Raw genomic sequence first — 23718 nt, 5'->3', positions numbered from 1 at the left:
CCTAACAAAGAAATAAGAAATGCCCCCACACTTTGCTCTTCCAGGTCCAATTAGGTTTGCCTGTGCCTCTGTAGATAACTAAACGCTCTTAATTTAACCCTACTTTTTGAAGGACAGAATGCCTGAGTGGCAGCATGAAGATGTAAACCAACTGAGAAATTCTGTTTGCCCAAAGCCCAAGTGAGGTTGTAGAGCTTCAAGTACCAGAGTTTGTTCCACTGCCTGAAAGCTCAGTGTGTATGAATGGGAGCCAAAGAGAATATTGTCAACTCCTTGGACCAGAATAGAAGTTCTGTGCAAAATCCCCAAGGAAGGAAGAAAACAGTAGCACCAGAATGCTTTTCTCTCTCATCTCTTGTACTAAGCAACGTATAGCAGTATGGTTCTCTCTCACCTTCATGCTTTGTTAGAGGCCTACTGAGGTATCTTAAATATATAGACACGTATAAGTACAAGTTGTGGAACTCCAGACACAGGAGGTGCAGCAGGGTGCCATCTGATGATCTTCAAAGTGTGCAGTGACTCCCTGCAGGAGGAGAAAACTCTCCAGTGACAAAAATGGCTCAGAGCTAGGGCAGACCACCTGCGGAGGCTGTGGGAATCTGAAGCTTGGTTGGGTTTTTAAGAGCAGGTTAGACAAACCGCTGTCAGGGCTGTTTTGGCTGATCCTGCTTTGTGGTGAGGGGATGGAGTAGCCTCTTTCTCTGATGTGATGGTGCTTTCTGCTTTAAACTCTCTGAGTCTGTAAATCTGTTTTCATCCTAGGTCTTAGAGGGGTTTCTGAATCATCATTAGCTTTTCCACATGGGGTTTTCTGAGGTTTGATGTGTGTTGTACCGATTTTACAGATGGAGAAGCTGTAAATGTATTTTAAAGGCAAAATACAGAACTCAGCTCTCAGCATCCTGGCTTCTTCTCTAGTGGTCAGTGCTTTAGCTGCCAATTCACATTGGCTACTCTGTTGATGTGGTAGCCAACTCAGCCAATAAACTCTGTAATCTATGTTATGCTTGAATTTATACTTAAAAATAATAATTATTAAAAAAAAAAAAAAAAAAAAAAAACAAAACAAAAAATCCCACAACATCAGACACATGCAGGAGATGTTTTATACTTTCCATGCCAAGGTGCTTTGAGCAGCTTGCTGGCAACACCTGCCCATTCTGGGTCCTGCTTGGCACTTCAGGGAGCATTTTTGTGATATTGTTATAGGGACTCTTCTTTCTTTGAAGCAGAAAGCAAAGGCATTTATGTGGCTTTTGACATCAGTACTTGTGCTCTCTTACTTCAGTAGACTATAGCCAGAATCTCCCATGGGAGTTTAGAGCTGATAATATGTAAAAATAGCAGAACAAGCCCAAAATAATAAGAAATCTTCCCAGTCTGGGGTTTCACTGCAAATGTTAAGATTAGACCAGGTTGACAAAGGTTTCCAATTTCCAAGTGAATGCTCAGTGAATACCTTTTTTTTTTTTTTTTTTTTTTTTGCTTTTTTGCTTTCACAGAATCACAGAATCACCCGGGTTGGAAGGGACCCCAAGGATCATGTAGTTCCAACCCCCCTGCCTAGCAGGGCCACCAACATACATATTCAGATCAGGTTGCCCAGGACCCCGTCCAACCTGGCCTTAAACACGTCCAAGGACGGGGCATCCACAACCTCCCTGGGCAGCCCGTTCCAGGGCCTAACCACTCTCCTAGTAAAGAACTTCCCCCTAACATCTAACCTAAATCTTCCCTCCTTCAACTTAAAACCATTTCCCCTAGTCCTGCTGTTGTCAGCCCTTTTGAAGAGTTTACTCCCCTCCTGGGTGTAGGTTCCCTTCAGGTATTGATAGGCTGCAATGAGGTCACCCCGCAGCCTTCTCTTCTCCAGGCTGAACAAGCCCAACTCCCTCAGCCTGTCCTCATAGGGGAGGTGCTCCAGCCCCTTGATCATCTTAGTCGCCCTCCTCTGGACCCTTTCCAAAAGCTTTGAGTTTACTAAGGATTTTAATTCAAATCACATTGCTTTGTAAGACATGCGTGCCTTTAGAAGCTCATTTACTATCAAAACATTGCAGTGGATCCTCCAGCTGATGTTAACAAATGCAAACAAAACATTTTTTTCTGCCAACTGCTCTTGAACAACGGTCAGACCCTGCAGTTCAACAGAGTCCTTCCAGTGTTGAGCGTTGTCAGCAAGAGTGCGGTCCCCACAGCCTGCAAGGCTATCAGCTCTGGCCTCCCAGATAATTCCAGCTTCTAAATTCAAGCATGAGGTGAAAGGAAGATCTCTTTAAGAGATATAGGGGCTGGTGTGTTTGCAGAGAGACTGGCTTATTTTGTGATTTCACTGAGAAATCAAATGAAACCTGTTGGTGAGGTTGAATGTGACCTTTTCAAAGCTGTTTGGAAAAATGATAGTTATAGTGGGACAGCATTTTGTGCCTCTTTTTCAAGAGGATCTTGGTAGCTACTGTAGTGCTTTGCTGATAACTGCAGTGTGACACAGGGTCCTCACCTAAAAAGATGTTTCCTTAGTTAAACTTACAAAAAGTGACCTTGATATAAACGAATATAGCAGTGTTTCTATGAGTTTGTAGAACAGAATATTTCACTGAGATCGGAGCTGTACATCAGTTAGATAAGGATTCTGAAGCTTAGCTTCTGTTTTTTTGAGCTGCCATCAGGGATTTCAGAAGGGCTAGGAAGGTCTGCACAACTTACTTTGTGTAGTATTGTACTAACAGCATCATGTTTGCATGACTTTTTCACCACAACAAGTGCTTTACAGAAATCTAAGTGATCATGTTTTCTAGACTGATTCCTTAAGTTGCTTTTCATAGTTTTGATATATTCTCAAGACAGGGAATTGAACTATTGAAGTAGTACAAAATTCAACTATACTTTGTACAAAATCCAAGTGAACTCGCAGCTTTAGGAACAAAAACTGAGATGTGTAAGTTGCTCTGAAAGTAATGCCTGCTATTTATTCCGAGGAAACTACAACACATACAAAGAGCACGATAACATTATTTGACTGAGCAAATTCGCAGCTACAAAATGCTGGTTTTTTTTCCGCATAGTCACCACCATTTCATTTTCACCACCGATGAACAAGAGCATTCACACCCTGCTCATAAAAATGTGAACCAGTGCAAGTGACCCACTGTTCTACAGCTGCTCTGACAGTGTCATTGCCAGGAAAACATTGCCCATACAGTCCACCTTTCATTGGCCCAAATGGATGGGAGATGCTGAATCCTGACTATATGGTGGGAGTGGAAGGGCAGCCTAGCCAAGATAGAGAGTGTGCTCCATGATCTTTAAACCATTATGGGGTCTTGCATTGTAGTGCTGCCAGAGAAAAGTTGTCTTCTTCGCAGGTCTGGAAGCTCAAGCCTTCAGCTTAGTCACAGTTGCAAAGTAGCTGTCACAGTTTATGGTTTGTGTGGATTCCTGTAAGTCCAGAAGGATCACCTCTGTTCTATTTCAAAAGACAGTGCACAGTACTTTACCCACCGAGGACTGTGTCTTGAAATATTTTTTTGATAGGGAATTCACGTCACCTCTCCATGAGCTGCTGTTTTCACTTTGGCTTGTAGTGGTGACACCACAGGTCATCACCAGTAATGATATGATCCAGGAACCATCACCTTCAGTCTTATATTGGTTCAATAGGTCCTGACAAACTTGCACACGGTGTTCATTCTGTTCTTGTGTATTTGTGTAACCCACCTGGCACAAATTTGATGGTACTCCAGTCCAGCATTGCCACCATCATTTCCAGTGCATCAAAGCCGATATTCTGCTCTGTATGCAATTCCGTGGTCATAATCTGCTGATTTATGTGGATGAGCTGATCAAGATGGTCTTCATTTCATGGTGTGAAAGCTATGTGTGGCTGCCAGGAGAGTGCCTTGTCTTTTCACATCACTGTCACCACTGCTGAAACACAGCACCTACAGCCTCACTGTTCTTGCATTCACTGTTTGGTCTCTATCAATGCTCAACAAGTGTCGATGAATGTCAGTGGGTGCCATTTTTTTGCATGGAAGAATTCAGCGATGCACCTTTTTTTTCATATGCACCTCTATGTCAGACCCATTTGGTCACACTGCCTCTCTGCTGCCATCTGTCACACAGCAACAACATGGAATGCAATATTAGTGAGAAGGTTTGACTTCTACTGCCATACCACCAACTTTCTCCTGATGCTATGGGCCAACATAATAAAATAGGAGACATTACTTTTGGAGCTGCCCTCGTACATTTGATAGTCTATCTTAGGTAATTTTTTCACATTACCTAGCAGAAGATTCATATGCCTCAGTCTCTCTATTGAAAATGTAACTGAAGGGTGCCCTGGATCCCCAAATCAGTAGTGAATTTGCCAAAAGTTGGCCAGTATGTCAGTAGTTGATATAAAAGCACAGTTCTCTGTTTATGATGGGAAGATCTAGAGACATCCCCCTTCCCCCAAGATCCTCGTCCTCTGTGAGAAGAACCATGACGCACTGCATGTGAATGATATCTCTCTTTTCTTCCGACAGTTGCAAAACTTGAAAGTGGTGATTTAAAGAGCGGTGATAGTTACTGCCTTTCCTGGTATAGCACACATCTATTCTTCCAGTACGTAGCACATAGCTCATTACAGTTCTGTGCAGAATGATTTCTCTGCATGGCCAGGTGATGCTTAAGGAGGCTAATGAGAGAAATGATATGGCCCAGAACACTGGTGTCAGGAAATATATTGCAAGGTGTCTATCTCAAGGAAGCTGAAAGTAGAACTTGTCTTATTATATATTTCAAAGGGGATGTCTGTGTCACCACCAAGTTAGGCATACACTCTGTCCATGCTGCATTCAAATTACAATTTTTCAAGTAGTATCTTTCCATTCAATTTTCATTGGCTTAATGATAAACTCTCTGTTGTATCATGGCAAACTAGAGTCTACACCATTCTTTTGAAGCAGGAACTCGTTTCTAAGGCTATTGTAACATAACTATGCAAGTATCAGAGGACAGGCTATTATGGGCTTTTGCTTTTCGTAAGGAAAATCAAAGAAATGTCCCTAATGGTAAAGGAAGCCAACAGCCACACGTGATGACCAGAGAATGTTTTTGTGCAGTGACACTGTCAGTGCCCGGTCTGTTGTCATGTTGAAGAACTGGCTTATTTTTTTTCTTTTTCTATTTTTTTTTTCTTTACTGCCGTCAACCTAAGTAGAGAAAAACCCTGTGAATTTTCATGAGATACCTTTTCCTCATTTCCAACACTTAAAAATCCAATTATATTTGGTTTTATGCTAGTATTTGCCTCTATTGCCATTGTTAGGTTTTTGAGTCAGAGTGATTTTTCTATTCTGATGGTGCGGAAGAAAAATATGTTTCATTATAACTGGTTATAACCCTGGAAATCTTTTCTCTCGCTTGGGTTGATGATTATTTTTATGTTGCATTCTATACTGATGCCTAAAGTGAAGTAGAATGAACCATAAGGAAGAGAATCTTTGCTAAAATATATTTTCTTGCATTGTGTAAAATTATCTTGAACAAAGCTTGCATCTTACAAATGTTATGCTTCTTTCCTCTCACTATTGCTCAAATAGTTTTTAGAGATGAATGTGTTTTTTGTAAGGATTGTTTATGAAACTATTGTTCTTAGCAACCTATGCTCACCTGTGAACAAACTGCGTAGCACAGATAGTCAGTTGTTTCTAGATAGTGTGACCTTATAAGCAGATTCTGTAACGAGACAACATTTTGAATTTCTAACCAAATATATTATGAGAGTAATAGAAATAGCCCCTCAAAATGGCCATGGAGGCATTTCAGAGCACATTCTTGGGAATATTCACTAGTGCTAGCATTCATTAAGTTTGTTTTCAGCAAAAATTCTCATGAATGAGTTTTCATTCAGTAGTCATTGTGATTATCCCTGTTCTATGACAGCGTTAACAATATGCTTTGTACAAGGTCCAGATCTGATTTTATCTAAGGCTGGAGAAACATTTTGTAGGATCTCCAGAGAATGTATTGTCTAAATAAAAGACCAGACTCAGCTTACAGTTCATGACTTGGGACTGCAAGTCCTTGGAGAGCAATGAATTTATTTACAAGAAAATTCACAGCTAGAGAAGGATAAATGCAGAATTTTTCCAAATGTTTTGCCATTTGAACAATATTATATTGCAGTAGTACAACTCCAGTGAATACGAATGTAATTATATTGTTGTAAAAGTAGTTTAGGCAATGATGGACTAGTTGTATGAAGAAAAGGGAATATCTCTACAGATGCAGTTCATTATTTTACTGTTCTAGTTTATTCGCTCGCTAATGAACACAGTGGAAGTGTTTTGTTTTGGTTTGTAACCACTGTAACCCAAATATATGTACAGGTGTAATACCTGAAGTGTTGGCCATACCAAGAGCTGGACTCTCTGTTCTACAATATATGGACTCCCAGCTTGTTAATAAACTCCTCCTGGAGATGCTAAGTAGAACTTTCAGCTGTGGATAGCATGTGTATGCATGAAATCTTGTTCCCTGCAGTCTAAAGGAAAATAAAAGAGTGGAATTATTCTGTAACAGTTGACTAGAATCAACAGTTTGAATCTGGAGATTGTGCTTAAGTCTAGGCACAAGGAAGTATTTTCATAGCTGGCTTGTTCACTGGGCAGTATGTATATAATTCTGCTTTCTGTGCCTTCACTTCTCAGGAGAAGAAGCACTTAAAGGTGATGCAGTTTGGCCAATTTGTAGACTGCTTTCTGAGCACAGTGACTAGTTCTGGCTACTCTCTGGAGCATTAGGTCTCAGATATAGCAGGATACAATATACACTATGGACATAAGTATAAGTACGTAATGTATGTGTGCAAAATGAAAAGTTTCTGTGGAATGGAGAGAGGGAGCTGCTAAAGATGCAGTATGCTAATTCCTTCTATTACTCAGACTTCAAAATAACCACTCCTTTTTGCTTGTAGCAATTACTTGTTCTCAGTCAGAACAGTTTGTTGGCAGCAGAGAAAAGCACGACTAAATATTTCTCTTGTTTCATTGCTCTCTTTTCCATGTCATATAGAAAAAAACTACCTGATTAATTCCTTTGACGTTTGTATTAATTACTCCTTCCTTAGTCTTATCTTGTTTTTCTGTCCTTTCCTCTCATTTTCCCATTTCTTTGTCTCTCTATTAGCAGACATTGAAATGATTTCTTCATAATAGTTACATGAAGGTTTACAGGGTTTGGATTGGTTTGGTTTTACTTTTCTGTAAGAAAGACTTGGTCCCTTCTCTTGTCTGTCCCAGTGCACAAGTTGTCATGTGCTGGTACTGTAAGTCCACTTACACTTTAAGTCCTTGAGCTATCATGTATTCTGTTGGTATTTGAGGAATTGAAAATCAATCATATAGCCTTATGGCTTAGGTTCAGCACAATTCTATTATGCCCACTTGAAAATGTCAATTCAAACCTTTTGGGTTATATTTCAAAGCCTAATCAAGCTTGCTGTCCAGGCTGGTTTGGAGTCAACTCACTCTTGCCCATGGGTCTGCTTATTAGAGTTTGTCTGTCAGAGGCTAGTGCAGAAGAAAATAGTTTTCATAACAGTACAATCATTCAATGGATGTTTTACAAAGACAGGTTGCCCAGACAAATATTTTAGCAGAGGAGTGCTTACAGTTGTAGTGCACTTCTGCAAGTATGTTAAAAAAAAAAAAAGTAAAAAAAAAAAAAGCAAACAACCTGCATTGATATCAGAATGTTTGCAACTGTACTTTCTCATTAAATTTATTGATTTTTTGATAGTTTGTTGAGATTGGTTTCTAGTCCTGTCTTGTCAAATTGGTACAGAAAGGATTGTAGATGCCAACCTAAATGTAGGAGACCTTTCATATTTTGGACCATGTGAATAAGTGGGGATGATGCCTCCAAACAGATGGGTCAAAAATGCTGGAAGAACAAGCTAAGCAGGAATTGCTTAGAATTGCATCATGCTTGGCAGATGTGCCTTGGACCATGCTTTGAGTATGTCAAAGTACTTCCAGTAAGTGTGAAAGGCTCACCCTGCAGTTGAAAGAAGCTCTGTTTGGAGTGAGCCATTAGCAATCCTCTGTGAAAATATGTACCTTTATATATTGGAGGCAGATGAGCCTTGTCCTTTAGAGAAGAACACAGTGGTAGGCTCTTAGTAGTGGCATTTCTAGCTGATTAATAGAAGTCTCTTCATTCAGTGAAAAGTTGTTGCCTGTCCTATGAGTGGGCAGTATAAATAGGAAACAACTCTCTCCTTTCATCTGCCATAGATAAAGGCATTGCTCTATGACCCATTCTTTGTGCTTCTTCTCATTCATTGTGCTTCTTCTCACCCTGTGTTCTGCAGAGGCGCAGAGATTTTCTCCAGTGGATGCTTGACTCCCGCAACTCAGCTGATGCCTTAGCAGGTGAATATTTTGATAAGACCTGTCCAGCCACCACTTCCAGCCAAAATGAGGTGCCTCTTGTTGACAAGACCCCATGTGAAAAGGCTCAGAAGATGCTAACTGAGGATGAAATAGCAGGCCAAGCTTTTCTCTTCCTGATTGCTGGGTATGAGACTACCACTAGCACACTGTCCTTTGCCACGTATTTGCTAGCAACCAACCCGGAGTGCCAGGAGAAGCTGCTTCAGGAGATAGATGAGTTCTCAGCAAAACATGTGAGTACAATATGCTAGTGTGGAGCTTTTTGAAGGGAGTTAGGCAATATGGACATCACACAGACATGACACATGCATGGCTCCTATTTGCATCAGTTTTGTGTGTACTGTTTATTAATATGCTGTGAAGATTTGCACATTGTTACCCTAGTTTTTCTCTTTCATATGTGAAGGAGAAATAGAGGAAAGTTATTTGGTCAATAGTTAGCTCTAATTTGCCTTAAAGTGAATAATATTTTATGTTTGCTGATGGTGTGTCCTCTGATTTTCAGTCAGGAGCTTATGAGAGACACAGTACCTATTTGAAGTAGAGATTTTTTGGAGCAAAACTTCAAAATTGGTCTACGTGTATTGATATTTATTGTGGGGCTCTTTTGTGTTTTATTTCTTTATTTACTATTCATTCATTTTGAAATTGTTAAATGATGTCACTTTTCATCAACTGAAGAAATGAATCACAGAATTGTAGGAATCACAGAATTGTAGGGGTTGGAAGGGACCTCCAGAGATCATCGAGTCCAACCCCCATGACTCAGGATCTTTGTGTCATAATGGAAATTTAACCTTTACAAAATATCTGACATTGTTGAAATTAACCAGCTATGGGCATATTCTAAAAATAGACATTTTTATAGTTTCCTGTTGTCCAGATAATTTTTTTCTTTCTGTGGTCAACTGTGATCTTTGTAAGTATGTGAAGAGAGTTATTATTAATCATAGGCTTCAAAGTTTATTCCTTTATTTTTTCTTCAGGAGCAGAGTATAAGTGTGTGCTTAAAAAAAGAAGTCACTCATATGTAATTCTCTGATATTGTTTTAGAATGATTTCTCCTTCATTTTCTTTATTTATCAAGGAAGTTCACGTTTCCTGGTTAATCATCAACAGCATTTTGCGTATCTAGCAGACAGTCCGGCAACCATTGTTGTACTCCACACAAGTCGTTAGTTATGAGAATTCAGGCTGAGTGGCTTTATCTTTTTCCTTCTACTTTATTTTTTTGTATTGGCTCAAAAGGCCAACCGACAAAAAATGACGCAAGGGATGACTGTCTTGCCGAATTTATATGCTGGATTTGCATACTGAAATCCTTAATGATACAATTTGGTAGTTTTATGCTTTCTGTGCATTCCATGCACTGTATTGTACTTAGAGAACAAGAAAAGAGTCATATGATTACCTCCTTGGCTAGCAATATAAAGTTCTTGATTAGGTAAGAGTATGCCCATTCAGGTGTTACTGTTTCCCTCCTTTTGGTTGGGCAAATAGAAAAGCCTGAATTTGTGCACACAGAATGTATGTTTTGTCTTGCGTGAAGATGGTTTGAGAGTAGAGCTTCTCCATCAGATTCTTTTAACTTTGAGAGCGCAGATGGACAACAGCTGAGCTTTTCCTCAGTGCATGCTTCATATAGAATTATCATGGAATCATAGAATGGTTTGAATTGGAGGGGACTTTAAGGATCATCCAGTTCCAACCTTCATGCTATGTGCAGGGTTGCCGCCCGCTAAATCAGGTGTATACATAAGATCAGATATATCTCTGGTGTAAGTTAATACAATGAAACCATTGATGTGCTACATTCTAACTTAAAGAATTCAGTTTATTTTCCTAGGTCATTAGCTCTATGATGCTCTAGTTGGACCATATATTTACTTGTTTCGTTCACATACAGCAACAGACCTAACCAAGTCCAGTTAGCTCAGTTGACTTCCTTTAGGCTTGCAAAGTTGTGAAGGTGCAGTGTGGCCTGGAATATTTGTGATTTACTGATTAATACTGGCAGCAGAGTTGCACAGGAGAGATCCCTGTTATGTAACCTCAAGGAGAATATGTTTCACTTTCTCTCCAATTCATTAAAACTAACAGCCAAAGAAGCTAAAGTGAAACTGCTGGGAGAGATCTTTAAATATGACAGGTTCATGATGTCCTTTCTATATGTGTGTAGATGAGTATGTGAATTAATATACTTTTCAATGTAATTGCATAAAAAGCTGTTGAGGAATATTTGCCCTGGAAGCTGTCATTAACTTTTTGTAGACTTTTCATGGAGGGAGACCGTTTACATGGCCATACCTGTATTAACAAGTACTGTGCTCCCATAGACACAGATTCACAGTCTGGCACAGATGGCAGTGAGGGCTGCTGGGTGCACACTGCACACATCTTGGAGACTTTATTTTGGGTTACTTCTTATCTGATCCTGTGCACCAAAGGCCACTTAGCAGTTGGAATGATCTTCTACTTTAAGTGCTATTAAAGGAACCCTGGGGGCAACCCTGAAGACTGTAGCGTGGACCTGTGCAACAGGCTTGCTTGTAAGCATGCTCCTGATCCAAGCTGGAACACTAATCCATTTGATATGGTCCGTCTGAGCTGTCACTCATTTTATTAGTATTTCAGTAACAATACAATCCAAATGAATAATGCTAGACTCTATTGATTTTCTAAGAAGAATATTTGGCCTCTGCAACATCAAAGGGGAATTGTGGAACTAGGAACAATTGTAGCAGGGAAGATAAAACATGATGTAGAGAGATGGCACTCAAATTAGTGATTTTTTTTCATGTGAGTAGTACACACAGTGTCATCCCAAGCAATGTCCTGTGTTTTGAATTGATTGGAAGAACCTTTCAAATCATTTCCCCATACTTTTCTATTTTCAGGTTTATCAGAGAATATACATGACTATACAGCTGAGGAGAGCAGGGAGATGACTGTTCCTGAACTGTCTTTTAAGCAAGGAAATTCATGGTTGTAATCTGTGTAGCTCCATTCTTATTATAAACAGATTGTAATTTGACGGAGGACAACACACTGCTTGAGCCTATTCCAAAATAAAAATAAGGATGCAACAGTTCAGTCCCCTGAGTGACTGTAATTAGCTACATTTAGCCTAGAAAATAAGATCCACATGGACAGTTTGCAAGTTACAGGAGTTATTTTAAAACAAGGAATACGTAGATGCTATGTTCATTTGTCATGCAAGAGAGAGGAAGAGGGCATAACAGCTACAGTTTGTTATCAAGTCAGTTGCTAAGAAATTTGATTAGGTTATAGCCTGTGCTCAGCACATCAGCTTTGCTCTTATCAAGGTGCTTTGCAGTTTTCCAAAAGGAGGTTAGAATGCCAAAGCATGGAGAATAGTGCGGCCAAGTTGTTATGACAGGTGGTTGAAGACGGCTTTGATTTGCAGATATGCAAGTGTTAAACACAGTAACCTCTCCAGCCAAATTTATACTTCAGTAACTATAACTACTAAATGCTCTCTACCACGTTCCCCTTCTTTCCTCCAAGCGTTTCAGTTGCCTCATGCAGCATGCTTTATTGCCTTAATTTGTGCTTGTAGAGCTGTGGTGTGATTTTACAGCAGCTGCTGTGTTTCATCCTGGGGATGGCTGTACTTCAGTGGTGGACAGAGTGATTTATGTGTAGACAGATCCTAGTTTATACACTCATTTACTAAAGTTTATAAAGACATGTGGGAGCCATCTGAGAAAAGGTGCTATAAGCAACAGGCCCAGTTCCAGTTCTCCTGACACACCAGTCAAAAACTCAAAGTACAGTGTCCTTGTGATAGCATGATAGGAGAGCAAGACTAGTGCATCTGGTCCTACAGTGGTGTTTTGGTGGCCCTGATTAGGATACCCTTGAGTTTGCTCCGATCTTCATCTATCTTGCCTGCACAATGATTACCTTAGAGGAATAGAACAGCAGGAAAGGGAAGGAGAAAGCAAGGCTCATTGAGAGAACTTTACACCAGGTATGAAGTGGGAGGAGGTTAAAACAAGGCTTGCTAGAGATAAGCCTGTGGGAAATATGATGGGACTGGGGGAGATGTGAATGGCTCAGTTGAAGTGCATCTACACCAATGCACACAGCATAGGCAACAAATGAGAGGAGTTGGAAACCATCATGCGGCTGGCAAACTATGACTTTGTTGCCATTACTGAAACATAGTGGGATTGCTTCCACAACTGGAGTGCTGCAATGGATGGTTATAAGCTCTTCAGAAAACATAGGCAAGGAAGGAGGGATGGTGGTGTGGCTTTTTGTGTTAGAGACCATTTTGATGTTATTGAGCTACAACTGGGAAAGATAAAACTGAGACTTTGTGGGTAAGAATCAGCAGGAAGACTAATAGGGGAGATGTCTTGGTGAGGATCTGTCAGGATGAAGAGACAAACAAGCCTTTCTAGGAGCAGCTGGCAGAAGTTGCATGATTGACAGCCCTTGTTTTATTCAACTTCCCTGATATATACTGGAAACAAAATAGAGAACAGAAGAAGCAGTCTAGGAAGTTTCTAGAGTGTGTAGAAGACAAATTCCTGGCACAGATGGTAAGAGAGTCTACTGGGGGTGGTACCCTGCTAGTTCTGTTGTTCACAAATATAGAAGGACTGGTGGGAGATGTGGAGGTCGGGCGCTGTCTTGGGCAGAGTGACTGCAAAATGGTAGAGTTCTCTATTCTTGATGAAGTCAGGAGAGGGCTCAGCAAAACTGCTATCTTGGGCTTCCGGAGGGCGGACTTGGAACTATTCAGGACACTGATAGGGAGGGTTCATTGGGATTCAGTCCTGAAGGCAAAGGGATTCAGGAAGGCTGGACACTTCTCAAGAAGGAAGTCTTAGAGGTGCAGGAGCAGACTGTCCCCCTCTGCTGTAAGATGAGCAGGCGGGGAATAAAACCAGTGTGGATGAACAGAGAACTTCTTCTGAGGCTCTGGAAGAAAAAGAGAATTTATCACCTGTGGAAGAAGGGGTTGGAAAGAGACACAAAGGGAGAAAATTATAAAGGCAAAAGCCAAGTTTGGACTCAACCTGGCCACTATAGTAAGAAAGAACAAAAAACGTTCATATGAGTACACTAACATTAAGAGGAGGGCCAAGGAGAATCTCCATCCTTTACTGGATGCAGCATGCAATGTGACTGCTCAGGAGAAGGCTGAGGTTCTCAATACCTGTTTTACATCTGTCTTTAAAAGTCAGACTAATGATTCTTGGGGTACGCTACCCCCTGACCTGAAAGTCTGGGGGGGGAACAGAATAAATCCCCCATGATTCAGGTGGAAACAGTTAGAGACCCACCTAGACTGTCACATGACTATAGGGCTAGATGGGATCCACCTTGAGGGAGCTGGCAAAGGTGATAGCCAAGCTGGTTTCCACCATTTTTCAGCATTCCTTGAGAGGTCCCAGAGGATTGGAGGCTTGCCTGCATGACTCCCATCTACAAGAAAGATTGTAAGTCAGATTCTGAAATCTACAGGCCTGTTAGGCTGATCTCAGTGCCAGAAAAGGGTATGGAACAGATCATCTTGAGTCAGATCACATGGCAAGTGTAGGATAACTGGGGGATCAGGCACAGCCAACATGGTTTCATGAAAGGCAGGTCCTGCTTGACCAACCTGATCTTCTGTGATCGTGTGACCCACATGATGGATGACGGAAAGACTGTTGATGCAGTCTGTCTAGACTTTAGCAAGACCTTTGGCACTGTCTCCCATAGTATTCTCTTGGAGAAGCTCAGAGCCCATGGCTTGGACAGGTACACTCTTTGCTCGGTAAAGAACTGGCTGGAGGGCTGGGCCCAGAGAGTCGTGGTGAATGAAGTTTTAAATCCAACTGGCAACCAGTCATGCTGGTTGTGGTGGTGTTCACCAAGAGCTGGTATTGAGTCCTGTCCTGTTCAGTATCTTTATTGACAACCTGGATGAAGGCATTGAGTGCACCTTCAGTAAGTTTGCAGATGACATCAAGTTGGGAGGAAGTGTCGGTCTGCCTGAGAGTAGAAAGGCCCTACAGTGGGATCTGAACAGACTGGATAGCTGGGCTGAGCCCAATGAGGTGAAATTCAACAAAAGTAAGTGCTGTGTTCTGCACTTTGACCACAACAGTCCCAGGCAATGCTACAGGTTTGGGGCAGAGTGGATGGAAGACTATAGAAGAAACGGACCTGGGTGTATTGATCAATTGAACCTTGGTTGAACATGAGCCAGTTGTGTGCCCAAGTGGGCAAGAAGGCCAATGGCATCCTGGCTTGTATCAGAAATAGTGTTGCCAGCAGGAGCAGGGAAGTGATAATTCCCGTGTACTGAGCACTGGTGAGGCTTAACCTTGAGTATTCAGTAGACATTGCCCAGTTTATGGATAAAGATAGGTAAGTATGGTTTGTCCAAAATCCGTATCACAGCCATATATTTAACTGATCGTTTGAAGTTATGACCCTAGCGGATTTTCCTTACATTGTCTGGTAAGCACTGATTGACAGGAGACTTAGAAACACCAGTGTGTGGAGGAATTAAGAGCAATTAGTCCCAACAAGGCTCTACTCTATCCAGTGTCCTATTAACACTTGCATAGCTATTCATTGCTGGAGTGATTTGTAACCAATGTTTTCACCATTGTCTAGAGCCCATAAATTTTAAGTGCACTTCAAAATCCTGAGACACTCTCTCATTATTTAAATGGAGACTTGGAGGTTTTTCCTTAATGATGAAAAAGAAATCTTCCTATTCCTATACATATTTGCTATTCTCTTGTGCTACGGCACAGTATGACTGAAAATGTTGACTGGACCATGTTTGTGTTTCCTGCGTGTCAATAGTACTGAAGGATGCCAGCTCATTGTTTCATTTGTGAAAAGGTACAGCTTAATTCCATTATAGTTGCTGTGTGTGGTCAGTTGTGAATGGACTGGGTTGAACTGGATTGATACATAAGGCCCCTCCTCTGTGATTTACGAGTGTGATGCTGTTATTTATCAAACATACTGGGTGTGGGCAGTGACTCATTTGGGGTAACTTGGCACATCATCACTGAATTGAGTGGAGTCAGTCTATTTTACTGTGGCTTATGATTCTCTTCAACATATTGAGGAGCTCCTTCACTGATCACTCTGCAGTCTAACAGATATGTCATATTGTAAAGGAGATTGTGCATTTTCAGAATTTCCCTTCCCTTAAAATTCCCAGAGAGCAATGAGAGGTAGCACCATTTTCATGGTGTCACTGTGCCTGATTGAGTACTTTATATTTTTAAGCTGTTTATGCAAAGAATCTCCTTGGTAGCACAGACTGCTTTCTCTGAGCATTAGTGAGAGGTGAAAGTCAGAGAGATGGCACTGTCAGGGAATTACCCACAACAATTTGCATGAATTTGGTGCCTTTCATGCAGTATCTCAAGGCACTGCGCTTTCAGAAGCCAGCAACTACAGAGACTAAGCTTCACTAAGTAAATATTGCTGACGGTGGAGGCATACATTTATCAAGGGAGCCTGAATTGTAAATAGTTTGCAACAAAAATCCCACAGAAGAGAGTCGCTGTTGCACATGCATATACATATATATATATAAAACACAGAAACAGTAGGCACAAGCAGTGTTGTATCACGTTGCTGTTTATTCCATTCCAGGAAACAACCCTCTTCAATTTCTTTATTTGTGTAAGAAGATATTACAGAGCCTCGCAGTATTCACAAGTGTCAGCTGCCAGCAATCAGTTTCGTTGTTAACAAATAAAAACATGCTTTTAAACATTAGAGACTGAATGCTATTGAGTTATATTTCTGCAGTTCTTCACACAATGACTTGAAGTCTGAAATCAGTTAATTAGCTTTGTTTTACATCTGTATATACAGGTTGGAGATTGCTAAGTAGGAGAAGACATTATGTCCCCACTTCCCTTAGTATCTAGAATTTACTGATTTAAATGCAAGCTTTTGACTCAAGATCTAGATTCACTTCCCTTGGGCAGAGACCTTTTGTTCCTTTTTTTTTAATTGATATTTTCTCTTCTGTACAAGAAGAGATAGCCTGAGCAAGCACTCGAGCCCATGCTCATCTCGTGTGTGCCCACTTTGACAGGAGCTTGTTCCCAGACATAAAGGCTGAGGGGAAGCACTCAGGGGGTAAACTCAGGCTCAGTTTGCCCTCTGTTCAAGCCTTAGCAGGTATTTATTTACCTAGTTGTCCTATATCCCAGACACCTTCATGGTGCTTACCAGAGGACTTATCCTGTAAGACTTCTGGGAAGATCCCTGCTACTGCTCCCACTTTACAGAAGATGTGATTTGTAGATAGACACAGTGGTCCTTTGTCTGAAATGTGGGCAAACAAGAAGAGTGTGGCCAGGCAGCAACCAAGTAAGGGCTGTTATTTTTGCTATGTATCTGTAATTTTCATACTGCATCTACAGGTTTTGACTCTCCACAGGTACCTCTTTAAAAGGGAAGTACTTCCTGGAGATGAAGGATGTTACTACTATGGAGAGAGTTGAGATGGTCAGCTGGTAACCCCAGGGTGTGTTTTAGATATGCTTTGGCTTGAAAAGTCTACCCTTAGTTTATAGCAGCAAAGTCAGTGTTTCAGACCCCAGTGATATCTTGGCATTATTCCCCCTTCCTTGACTTTTCCAACAATCCCACCAAAAAGACAGCCTGGTTATGAAAAAAATATATTGATTTTCTGGGGAAATCCTATCAACGGCTGTGAACTGGTGATTCTATATGTCCTGGAGTGAGGTGCTGTTGAAATGATTAATGTGCCCATATTTCAAGGAATTTTATTTATTTTTGACATTATAAGATTCTTTTTCTCTCCTCTTCAACAAACAAAAAAAAGAAAAAAAAGAAAAAAAAGTATTTTCCATTTGTTCAGTTCAAGCTTATCAGTCTCTCGCCCATGAAGTCTAATTTATCTTTTGCTTGCAATGTCACATGTTGCTCAGCGACTCTACCTTATTGCTATTCTTGAGCAAAACTGAGTCTCGGGTAATGTATGCTAGACAGATACTCATTTTCAAGCCTGATTTTTTTCCTGGTAGTTTGCCATTCTCATAATAACCGGCCCACTATCACTGTTCATGTTAAAGAATTAATTTTTCTAGTGACACAGGACAGTTAACAGTGAACATCTTAAAAATGAAGTTATTTAAATGCAATTAGACAGATCTGTTTAAAGACTAAGGAAAGGAAAGGATTCACCTTCCTCATCTTTCTGTTTTCCATCTCCTTCTTAGTTATTTGTTCCTTTGTTTTAGAAAAGAGCACATTTGCTTTCAATGTAAGGAAAAAATTGACTGCTGAGTAAGAAACTTGTTACAGTTTTGTTCAAATTTGTATCACAACTGCTCCAGCACACCCCTCTGGACATTTTTTGGCAATCACTCCAGAGACAGAGGAAGCCATATTCATACAGTTATCAGTGTTTAATCAGTGCAGACTACCAATATCAGTGGTGTCTTTCTAGCTACAAAGTAGCAGAGTATTTGCAGAGTATAATTCCAGGTAGAATTAACAGATCAAATTTTGCACTGGGCAGTTGAGCCTTGAATAAGAAGATAAGGCCAAAGCATGGTAAATAACACTCCCCACCACATCTCTGGTAGGAAAATGCACTTACTGGTCTTGTCAGAGGAGTTATATATGGTTGAAGGAGAGGTGAACGCTGCATGACTTCTCAGGAATGGGGATACCCTTTGTAGATGCACTTGCTTGATCTTTTGATGACTGTCTAGCAACTAAGGAGATTCATGTCTGTAAAGTGAGGGTAAACAAAGGTATTTAGATACTCACATACATTGATTTTCATGGGAGTTGGGCACCAAAAGGTTTTCTAGAAGGTATATGTTGCTGATCTATGAGTACCTAGCTAAGAAGGGAAGGCCAGCTGCAGGCATAATCACAGACATAAGAAATCAGATAAACCAAATCATCTGGTCCGTCTGAATTTACAAGGGAGTGAGGATGGTCTTGGACATCTACAGGAAGAATTAGAGATTTACAAGAAGAATTAGAGATCTGTGCACGGTCAGGAGGCTATGATCTCATTGCATTCACTCACTGTCTTACTGTAACACAGTGAGACTACTCATGTGACTGGAATGCTCTCATGGATGACTGTGTTCTTTTCAGGAAAGACAGACCAGCAAGGTGAGGCAGTGGAGTTGCTCTTTATGTGATGGATGCTTAGGGATGAATGATGAACATGTGGAGAGCTTATGAATGAGAATTAAATGGCAGGCTAATCTGGGTGGCACTAATGTGGGTGTTTACTACAGGTGGCCTGATCAGGAGGAGGAAGTTAACAAGGCCTTCTACTGGCAGCTGAAAATAACTTTACAATCACAGGCACTGGCTCTCATGGGAGACCACCCAGATATCTGCTGGAAAAGCACTACTGTCAGGCATGTATTGTTCAGGAGGTTCCTGTAGTGCACAAAGTATAACTTTCTTACATGGGTGGTGGAGGACCCAATGAGGAAAAGTGTGCTGCTGGACTTTGATCTTACAAACAAGGAAGAACTGGTTGGGAATGTGAAGGCTTGAAGCAACACTGGATGCAGCAACCACAAGATAATGGACTTCAGGATCTTAAATGGAAGAAACAAAGCAGTAGATAGGATTGCAATCCTGGACTTCAGGGAGCTACCTCTGAACTCTTTAAGGACCTGCTTGAAAGTATCCCATGGGATACATCACTGAAAGGGGGAGGAGGAGGAAGTGGGGGGAACAGAATTGATTGACACTCAAGCACCACTTCTTCCAAGCTCAAGATTGGTGCATCCCTAAGAGTCAGAAATCAGGCAAAGGTGGCAGGGAACCTACATGAATGAGCAAGGCGCTGGTGGAAAAAAAGAAAGAGGGAGAGTCTGGGGAATAGAAAACTTCTTCTTGTGTCAAGGAGGGTCTAATCTGAGATCATCTGGACAAACTCAATGCACACAAATCCATGGGCCTCAGTGGGAGTACTGAGGAAGCTGGTATAAATGATTACCAAGCCACTTTGTATCACCTTTGAAAGGTCACGGAGAACATGAGAGGTGTCTGAGGTCTGGAAGAAAGTCAGTGTTACTCCAGTCTTCAAAAAGGGCAAGAAGGAGGAGCGGGAACACTACAGGCCGGTCCACTTTACCTCCATCCCTGGGAAAGTGGTGGAATGGCTTATTCTGGATGTCATCTCCGAGCAAGTGGAAAAGAAGAAGATTATCAGGATCGTCAACGTGGATTCAAGAAGGGGAAAACACGCTTTATGAATTCGGTAGCATTCTATAGTGTCATGACTAGCATGTAGATGAGGGGACAGTGGTGGATGTTGTCTACCTTGACTTCAGCAATGCTTTTGACACTGTCTACCATAGCATCTTCGTAAGTAAGCTTAGAGAGTGTGGGATAGATGAGTAGACAGTGAGATGAATAAGAACTGGTCAACTGGTAGAGGTTTGTTGTCAGTGGTGCAGAGTTTAGTTAGAGGCCTGTAGCTAGTGGTCTCTAGAGGTCAATACTGGCATGGTTCTGTTCAACATCTTCATCAGTGACCTGGTTGAAGGGATAGAATGCACCCTCAACAAGTTTGCTGGTGATCTAAAGCTGGAAGGAGTGGCTGACACACCAGAAGCTGCCATTAAGCAAGACCTGGACAGGCTAGAGTGTTTGTCAAAAAGTAACCTTATGAGGTTCAACAAGGGGATGTACAGAATCCTACATCTGGGGATGAATAACTGCATGCATCGGTACAGGTGAGCGGCTGATCTGCTGGAAAAGAGCTCTGTGGAGAAAGACCTGGATGTCCTGGTGGGCAACAGGTTGTCCATGAGCCAGCAGTGTGCCCTGGCGGTCCAGAAGGCCATTTTATGGCCAGCAGACCAAGGGAGGTGATCCTTCCCCTCTGCTCTTCCCTCCTGAGTCTGCATCTGGAGTGCTGTGTCCAGGTCTAGGCTTTCCAGTTTAAGACAGGGAACTTCCAGAGAGATCCCAGTGAAGCAGTTGAACTGGATAAACTCAAGAGGTCCTTTCCAATACATACACTTGTGTGATTTTGTGATATATGTTTCAGAACCCCACACTGAATTTCAACATTATCAATCAACACCATTCATCAGGCTGGAACTTGTCTGCTGGGGAAAATTGTGTGCTAGACAAAACAAAAAGCATTTCCAAGCTCTCTGTTAGTTAGCTTTGAACTGTGATGAAATCCCTTTGTGTCCCCAGGATAACAGGCCAGTTTTTCAGGGGATGAACACGCTGGTCCAGCCCTGGCATCCCCATCTGCTACAGAGATCATCACTGAACTGTCTACTTCTGAGATGCTTTCAGGACACAGGGAAAAAAATCTTACTTTAATGGTGCTGTTCAGGATGATCTTGACTCTTGAGATCTATTGTATGGGAACTGCTGAGTCACGGCCTGAACCTCTGATTAATCACCTGAGGTGAGCCTTGAGTCGGCCAGAGGAGCACAGGTGAAGGCAATTCACCTGTGCTGCCGGAAGGGGGTGGAGCCAGGCTCCACCCCTCCTGGACCTATTTAAGAGCTGGCTACTAGAGGGGAAGGATCTCTTTTGGAGATCCCCTCTTTTGGTATCTTCTGGTGAGCTCAACCCAAGGGTAAGCTCTTCCACTTATTCTCTTTTGTGATCCTTGTTTGCTTTGCCTTACTCTCTTGATTATATTGCGATTATAACGTTTTGATATCTATTGATTATACACAATTATATTGTGATTATAACGTCTTGGTTATATATCTATGAAAGCAGGTATCACTTTCTTCATGGTAAGGGCCTTTTTTTTGTGGAAAGAGTAAGAGAGAAAATGAAGAGAGGTATTGTGGGACAGCTTATAAAACACAGATGACCAACAAGTCATACATGTGTGTATGCACATACCTGCATATGAAAGAAGGAGGGAGAAAATGAATTATGATTGAAGAAAAGAATATCTTATATCTGAAAGCTGAACATGGATTCCTGAATTGTACATATTATATGTGTAAGGTGAGAAAGCTGAGCTGAGGAGAACAAGTGCTTAATTTGTTAAGAAATGACAAAATCCCAGCAGCAACCACAATGAAATTGAACTTGTATTCAACATATTAATCTCCTAAAAATGATCTTATTTTGTGTGAATGTGAGGTCAAAATGGAATTTTTCCTCCAGGTATGTACATAAATTAGATTGCACTAATAGGAAGTAACCAGTCCATTTATTTGTCAATAAGCATTCAAAGTGAAGGCTGAATGAGCCTGTGTCAGAAGGAAATGAAACTAGTTTGCATTTCATGATTATGCAAAGCAGTTCATGCTAAAATGCACTTCTAGTGACCTCCTCCTCTATTTTTTCCCTTCTGCTATCACACTGGCAGCACATATGTTTTTAAATAATTTCCATTTTTAATGATGTGTTTATGTGTTACTTTTACTTAGCATGAGATGTTTTTTGCATTGTTTGCTGTGTTTATTCTTGTGCTTCCCTTTTAATGTGGACTGAAAGAAAAAGTGGTGCTTCAGGGTGTTCCCTTGCTCTGGAACTGTGGTTGTCTACATATGAGGAAACATTTCTCTGCTTAACCAAATATGAAGACTGGGGCAAAGGGAGTAGTCAGGAAGATGCAAAGAAAAGTAGGAAATTCATGCTATTTGAGGACTGTTCCGTTTCCCTCCAGTTGATAGGTTTTACTGTCTGAGAACTGGATGACACCAGTTTTTTACTAGTATATCCAGGAAATTTGGTGCTTGACTTTCAAAAGAGGGAATGGAAGTGTTTTCCAAAATACAAATAATAGAATCATAAAATGGCCTGGGTTGAAAAGGACCTCAGCGATCATCCAGTTTCAATCCCCCTGCCACAGGCAGGGTTGCCAACCTCTAGAACAAATCCTCCACTGAACTTTTAATTCAGCATATGTAGTCATCCTTTTCATGTTTCAACCAGTGTGCCAAAATACTTTCAGTTGAAGCGGAAGCTAATCAGAAGTAGATCTTCACTGCTGTAGCAGCAAGTGAGATAGACAGTCAGAGCCTCAGTCAGGGGAGAGAAAGAACTTCTATGCCCTAGAAACCTTGACTGCCTGTACAGACTGAACTGTTGATTTCTAGTCAATGTTCAGTAGATGAAGGGGTGCTTGGATGAGGATGCATTTAATGATTGGTAGAAGATTTTCTAGTTTCCTTAGTCTGGTCTCACACATAAAAAGTCTGAATGCTCAGTTCCTTTCTCAGTCCTAGGAATTATCCTCCCTGGCTACCAATGAGGCACTGGAACTGTTGAGCCAACACTTTCCAACTGGATGAAATCTGTAGGTTGAAAATTCACCAAAATGTTTGTTGTTTTCTAAGTAAAAAATCATTGTTTTGAGGGCATCTGAAAGTAAAGCTGAATTGAAGAATACTTTCTGTTAATAAATGGGAGAAGAAATGCTGCTTTTTTTTTTTTTTTTCCTTAACACACCTTCGGGTCAGAAGGAGAAATCAGTTAAAATGATTTTGATCTTCTGGTGCAATAGAAATTTGAATAAACTTTTACATCTTTCTCAATAGTCAGAGTTGCACTTCAAATCTAAAGGAGAAAATTGAAATCTTGAGAATTGGGCAATTATCCACAGCCCCTTACTGCTGTCATCGATCTACGTGAAGGGATGAGGAAGTAACGAAATGTCAGCAAGTCATTGTATTTTGAGCTGGAACAAACCACTTTTAAGAGTTCTTGGTTTTTCAGAATTTGTTTTTGAGATGCATCAAGTTCATATGCAATCAGGATATGATGTGAAGAAGGTTTTGTGCAGTCAGGAATGAAGATTTAATAGCCTGATAAGTAGAGAAGCTTACAGATAATTTCAAGGTGTTAATCTAACCTTGCTGTGCTTTTAATCTTTAAGCATTCTGGAGAATGTGAAAAACAAAAGCTGACTGTTGTAATATCATAGAGTAGGCATGGAGAGAAAATTTCTTCCAGCAGAGCAGCTTTTAAATAAATTATTGCTTTATTTTTTTTTTCCTCCACGATGGGGGAAAAATAGCTCTAAGATGGATTTAAAGGAAAGTGAATTTACTAAGTGTCCTGCATCTTTCTCTCTCGCTAATTAGTAACAGTCAAACGCTCTTGTTCTGCAGACACTGACTACAAAGAAAAGGATAAAGAACTTGGGAAAGACTCTAGAGCTGAAATAATTAGGCAATTTATCATTTAGGGTAATTGGACTTGTGCAAAGCAGTGTTATTTACCACAAGTTTCCATTTCTCCTAACCGGGTGTGAAAAATACAGCT

General features: G+C 40.9%; 1 protein-coding gene across 11 annotated transcripts in view; it reads left to right on the top strand.

Moving 5' to 3' along the window:
* The window catches only part of TBXAS1 (thromboxane A synthase 1), a 243959-nt gene that overhangs the window by 163924 nt on the left and 56317 nt on the right, over positions 1 to 23718 (top strand). For all 11 annotated transcript variants that reach the window (XM_048960640.1, XM_048960650.1, XM_048960600.1 and 8 more), the window contains one exon: positions 8369 to 8683. In XM_048960640.1, the coding sequence (XP_048816597.1) occupies positions 8369 to 8683 (315 nt within the window). The remainder of the gene's footprint in view (positions 1 to 8368; positions 8684 to 23718) is intronic.

Source organism: Lagopus muta, chromosome 1 (genome assembly GCF_023343835.1).
Source record: "Lagopus muta isolate bLagMut1 chromosome 1, bLagMut1 primary, whole genome shotgun sequence".
Taxonomy (NCBI): domain Eukaryota; kingdom Metazoa; phylum Chordata; class Aves; order Galliformes; family Phasianidae; genus Lagopus; species Lagopus muta.
This window is presented reverse-complemented; position numbering and strand designations above follow the sequence as displayed.